The sequence below is a fragment of the Chrysoperla carnea genome, chromosome 5 (genome assembly GCF_905475395.1).
Source record: "Chrysoperla carnea chromosome 5, inChrCarn1.1, whole genome shotgun sequence".
NCBI lineage: Eukaryota > Metazoa > Arthropoda > Insecta > Neuroptera > Chrysopidae > Chrysoperla > Chrysoperla carnea.
Window position 1 is genome coordinate 56,788,666 of NC_058341.1, and position 6,658 is coordinate 56,795,323.

At 31.8% G+C, this 6,658-nt stretch overlaps 1 protein-coding gene across 1 annotated transcript; it reads right to left on the reverse strand.

Annotated features, from left to right (window-relative positions):
• Positions 1-208: 208 nt before the first annotated feature.
• LOC123301253 lies at positions 209-5,366 on the reverse strand. Its single transcript, XM_044883988.1, has 4 exons — positions 5,300-5,366; positions 2,962-3,372; positions 1,442-1,654; positions 209-361 (listed from the first exon to the last, which is right to left on the reverse strand). The coding sequence occupies exons 2-4, from the start codon at positions 3,346-3,348 to the stop codon at positions 209-211; spliced, it is 753 nt and encodes a 250-aa protein (XP_044739923.1). The 5' UTR covers positions 3,349-3,372; positions 5,300-5,366.
• Positions 5,367-6,658: the final 1,292 nt, after the last annotated feature.

Consider the following 6,658-nt stretch of genomic DNA (forward strand, 5'->3'; position numbering starts at 1 on the left):
ACTCAAAATTAGATAAATATAGAAAGCATTATAAAAAAGCCATATATATCAATTTGAAAATGGAAGAATTATTGAGCAAAACTTTAAAAAAAAATGAAAACCACTCCGTTTCTCCTTCCATTTCTTCTAAATTCTATAAATCTATGAGATTCCTGTTCAAGCTACCCTTTAGTGTGTAAAAAAAGAAATTTATTTAATTTTTTTATAATCACATTTTCGAAGTGTCGTAGTCATTACGTCGAATTACTGCAAAATGTGTCATTTGAAATGTATTTGTTTTTTTCGAACCACGCTCCAACGTTCCAGTCATACAATAACCCATGTTAAAATCGGTTGATGATACATTTGACGTTAAAAATAGCTGCGAAAAAAAGAAACAAACTATAGTATTTCAAATGCATAGGTACTTTTATGGGTTTTTATAAAAAAAAATTTTCAATGTTTAATGTAAAACAAGCGGAAACAAACAATTGATTGAGGTTATTGTTAAAATACCCTGTATAGAAAGTGTTGAATGTCAGTGCTTGCATTATTTTTTATAAACTAGAAGATTTTAAAAAACCAACACAATTCTGGCGGCCTTTCGGCCTCCATTTGTCTTGGCTTTCGAAAGCCTTTTCTAGAAATTTTTTTCTTTTAATGAGATTATTTCACAAGACCACTAGTTGAAGTTACCTGAAAATTTTCAAATCCTTATCTTTTAAAGTTTTGTTGTTCATTTTTTTTGTAAGAAACATTTAAACTTTTGTTCTACCTCTAACGGTTTACAAGATAGGCCCTTCGGATCCAAAACCCAACTGACCAATGTTGCTCATTTACCAACTCAAACTCACTTTTTACACCCATAGCATGCTATAAATATTGCGGCTTAATATCTCTTTACTTTTTCGAGTAATCATGTTCACAGACGGGCAGACGGAGTAATCATGTTCACCGACGAACAAACGGGTAGACGGACGGACACACGAAAATTGACTCTTTTAGGGATATTATGAACACCTATTTCAAAATTTTCTTCCTACCATCAAATTTTTAAGAGTTACAAACTTGGGACCAAAATTAGTATACCTTGACATATATTTCATATGGTATAAAAACTTGGGACTAAAATTAGTATACCTTAATACATATTTCTTATTTTCAGGGTATAAAAATAGAAATATGCAATTCTCAAAGGGCTTAAAAATTATTTTTCAACCATTTCAACATGCAATTTATTACATATTGGGTTGTCAATGACTTTATTTTAAAATTTATAAAAAGGGAAATCAGAAAATTCGATTTCCATAAATTGGACACGAGCTATGGTTATTAACTCTACTTTATTTATTACCGAAATAACTTTTATTTCGTGAAAATACTTTAGAATTTTCACTTCATTGACCAGGTATAACTTTTGATGTGTACTTATTTGCATATTTTACGATATATTTTTACTTACTTTAAAATCCGAATCACATGACATACGTTTAAATGAACCTAAGACGTACAATGCACCAGAACCATTATCAACTAAACGAGCTTTTGTCGAAAATCTACGTGTACCAGCTACCTCTACCACTTTACATCGACTACGATTCCACCAATATGGCGTTAATGTCCAATACGATGATGATGCACTACGTGCCCAACCTTCTTCGGGAAAGAGAAGGATCTGTGATGAAAAAAATACGTTAAAATTTATTTTCAATTTAAACTTTAAAATAATATAGTTTTAGATGTATTCGTAGAACAGACTTTGCACGAAACAAATCGGAAACAAGCTGTAGGGTGGCATATTGCCGTTTCGATCGATACCTCAAGTCGAAAACCCTTTTAGTTTGCGCGATTTCGATCAGGAAAAAATGACGGCAAACACACACGTACGTTTACAGACATACATACATACGGCGTCTTCAAATGACCATGAAACGTAAAGATATGTTGAAAATTTCGATATCGAAAATCGTACCCATTATAATAACTTTCTTTACTGGGAAGTTAAAAATACAGAGTAATAGTAAACATAACTTCTAATTTTGGAACAACTATAAGCTATAAAAAAATGATATTTCATAAGTCCTTAGCCATTCTATAATGAGAAACATGTTTTGGGTGGGCTAGGTATAAAAAATGTTTCAGACAAAACATGACGAGATTAAAAGAGTTTCTATATAAGAAAAGCTAACACTTTTACAAAATTAATTTAATCTATTTTTATTGGCATTGGCCAAACTAAGTTAGTTGAATTTTCTTAGATAGAGGGATATTCTTTGTTCTACAGCATTTAGTGCATGAATCTAGCACAACGACCTCTCGAAACTGTAAATGAAATATCAAATTTACCCAACCAATTAAAGACTTTAATCGTTCAAATCATGATAGAGAAGTTTCCTTATTTTATTTTTTTTTTCAAAAATATTAATAAACAGATAGTTATATTTTTGAATAAAGAAGACTTGCTATTGGTTGTGGCGTATTTACACTCGCTGATTACGTTATAATATAATGAAATCAAGTTGGGAGACAAACCATTTATCATTCTACATGTTATTTTATCATCTCTACGTGCGATGGCGTTACTAAAGTGATGTGTTGACGTCACTGCCGTTTTAATTTACAGTTTAAAAAAAGCATTTTCAATTGTAAAATCACAGGAAAAAACAATTGAAAAAATTTTTTTGTTATATTTCTATAGTAATCTTTAGAAAACTTTCGAAATAAAATTAAAAAGCATTCAACTTCTCTATTTGTTTATTTACGTCATATGGCTGTGTTTGGGTCATCTAATAGTACCAAAATAATAAACATTTTCCGTCCAGTTGAATCGGAGAAAATAGACTGTAGCATACAAATAGATGGGTGTGAATGAAATTAAGAAATATTCTTCCAAATTAAATTAGTAAGGACAATCAATCACATTGAATAATAATTACCTAAAATATAGAGTGATCGATTATACTTGACATAAAATCTATTTACCTTGCTAGGTTGCCCATTTTGTTGCAATAATGACCTAGACGATTTATTATTACAATAATTAACATGTGTATTTCGTTCCAAAGTATCTAATGGACTTAACGTTCGTAGCGTTACGTGAGAAATATCAACTCGGGCCGGATGATAGTATTGATGATATGCAGATGGCGAAGCTGTAATACTTGATCCACCCGCTGATGTAGATGTGGTTGATGAATTATGATGATGTGGATGATGTCTGTTATCATTTGTTGTATATGTTGTCGAAGCCACTGGTACACAAAAACACCAATAAATCGTTTGATGATATCGTCTTTGGGGCGGTTGGCCATCACCTGATGCTTCATTGTTATAGTGTTGGTGATCATCATTATTGGTTCCTTTAGTCATCACAGTTATATATGGACGGTTTTACTGTAATAAATATAGTAAAAGTCTATAAAGTCTACATGAATTCAATCGTAGCATGTTTGTTTGTTGTTCGAAAAAATATGCAAATACTACTAAAGACATCGAGATGACATTTAGAATTCTTTGATTTCTTAGTTTTTAAATGAATTAAATAATTAAAATCGAAAAAGAATGTACGAGGTAAATCTACACATCTTCTGAACATCATACGAAACAAGTATTACTTAAAGCAATTTTACAAATTTTTTCTAATAGTTCCCCGATCATTTTAATCTTGAGGTACTTAAGGTAATATTTTCTGTTATTATTTTTTTCAAGTCAACGGCTCTCCTGGGGTGGGACACACTTAGACCATAGGGTCCGTTGTGATACCGAAAAAGAGTTGGCCTATCCCCGACCCTTACTCCATGAAACATTTGGAGCTGTTTAAGAACAGCAGGAGTGCTTTTACATCAACGGACTTTAGGTCGGAGAGGTCGTCAAAGAGAGGCTGACTCAAGTAAGGCGTTCATCATGCCCGCCGCACTACCAGTGTCCTGTAATAACCGCAACAACTTTGCTTACAGAGGCCCTTGGAGAGATATAAGATCTTCGGAACGCCTACGGTTGTACTCAGACCATATCTGTCTTATATTACCACAAGTACGCTCCTCCCTCCATCTAAGATTGGCCTTTTTAGGATATTCTTTTTAAGAAGCAGGTTGCAGTTGGTGAACGAAACTCTCGGATGCCTATTGATGCTTGTGTCCGACATCATAGTGCCATTTCTAGTAAGCTCGGTGGCTTCACAATTCTCCAGAACCAGTCTCGGTACACCAAGACGTTCGGTACCCATACTGTGCTACCTTTGAGGTTAGATAAACTGAACTGAACTGATTTAAGGGCTGCTTGGCTGTCGGTGAAGATAGTAATGTCACTGCAACTAAGAGTCTTCAGTCTTTTACATTCACATACCTCATGATTTCTGTACCTCATGATACACGCTATAGTGATCTGCCAGCCGAAATGATACGACGCAGATCGAGATTTTCAGAGAACATCCCACAACCCACCCTACTCTCTAACTTAGATCCGACGGTATAAAATACTACACTCTTTATCTTAATCTAGTTTTCATCCCAATCCTGTCTGGAAGGGATCTTTACTGAAAACTTGTTCCCGAAGCTAGGAGAGGGTAAAATTCAACTTTATCCCTTTGATATACGTGCTATTACATTAATTAACAATTTTTTGTTTATTAGCAAATAGAAAACTAACTCAGGGTTCACGAGGTTTCAGCAAAAAATGTTTTTTATTTCATTTTCCTTTATTAGCTTATTTTCGTTACATCGTTGACTGCACTAAGGTCACAACAAAAGACTTTCGAATTAGTCTAGAATTTTGTTTGAAATAATCCCAATAAATATAAATACCGTCCAAATTTGATACCCCAATTCATTTTTGTTTTAAAATTACTATGATTCCTGAAGATTTTAAAAATTAGTTACTTATTTAGGGCTTATACTTATATAGGGCATATAAACATTTCGGCCACATTATCGTAACATTTCTGGCTTTTAAGTCTGCTAATTTTTTCTGTAGATTTTCATTTTGATTTCAATCATCTTAAAGTCAGCCTTTTAAAACACCTTTCAAAATAATAAAGATCAAATGAAAACTATCCAAATTGGCAAAAAAACCCATATCAACCAGTTTCGTGGGATCGAATCCTCCTTGCGCCAAAGAGTCTTTACACAGAACTTATTCTAGTTAATATTAAAAAATAAAGAAATTTTTGATAAGCGAGTTAAACCTTAAAAATTCGTTAATTCAATATAAAATTTTCGCAGAAAGAATGAATCTCATTGTAATCGAATTCAGTTCAAGACAAAGTAACCAAAAATATCATCCCCCGTAGTATTTTGGAAATTGAATAAAATGTTACACTTACAAAATTGTTGAAAAATTTTCCTTTGAATTATAAATAAACTAAATACTGCCCCAAAATCATTCCAAACACACGCAGCACACGCGATAAAACGAAATTCACATTATAAAATTTTCAAAATATTAAAATAATTTTTCATATTTTTCATATTGTTTTGTTGACATTCAAGTTTGCTCCCAACAAATTCATAATTAATAATTTTTTATCACCAATCCACAATAAAAACAAAATTCTCCAAAAGCAATAACAAAGTCTTTGTAGCGTAAAAAAATTTACTTTTAACAAAATAAGAATTGAGGAACCTTAAACCATTTATCAAATTCCATATTTTTTGGGTTAAGTATTATTGATTAATTTAAAAACATATTTTAAAAATCTTCTGTTTAGTAAAATCACTTATTTTTTATATGAAATTTCAAAATATTTGTATGTAGAAAAATCTTTTTTTGTGTATTTTTAGACACAACAGTGGTGTATATATGTAAAGCTTTTATGAGTATTGACTGAAATAGAGCTTTGAAAGCACTAACGGCGACGGAAAGACGCCCGCTACTGGCGCCATCATACTCTACTATGCTTTTTCCAACCAAAATCATTTTCCATCAACAAACAATGAAGAGTTAACTAGGGTTGCCGATTTTGTTCATAGTAAGTTATCTAACACGTAGTTTTGTTCCCATTATGAACGCTTATACCAAAATTTTGTTTGTAGAATTAATATTTTAAGCGTTACAAACTTGGGACTAAATTTAGTATACGTTGATCTATTTCATATAATATATGACGGTCAAAATGATATTTCTATTTTTATTGAATTATAAGAAAATTATTAAAAAATTATTTTGTATTTAAGAAAAATACAAAATTTCGTTTTGAATCAATTTTAAGACTTTGGCACAATTAATAATTTTCGGGTCCCCATGAAAGAAATCGAGGGATTTTCGAGCGTTTTTCCAAATGAAGTGTTGATTACGCAATCGTTTGTTTTTTTACGTCCTATGGGTACAGAAAGATTTTTTGATCAGTTGTTTAATTTTTTATAAGGAACATTTTTTTTTTTCATTTATACTTTTGTTCTATCTCTACCAGTTTACAAGATAGGTCCTACGGATCCAAGACTTTCACCTAGGTTCGTAATTTACGAACTCAATCTAACTTTTACGTCCTGAGCACGCCAGAAAATTTCAGCTTGATATCTCTTCTATCCATCGTGTTGATGGACAAATTAAACAACTTTTGTTAGAAACTTTTTCGTAAACATCACTGTTTACTATCTACCTTTATTGACAATCTTTTTAAACCTACATGACGTAAAAAAACAAACGATTGCGTAATCAACACTGCCTATACATGTTATTTCAA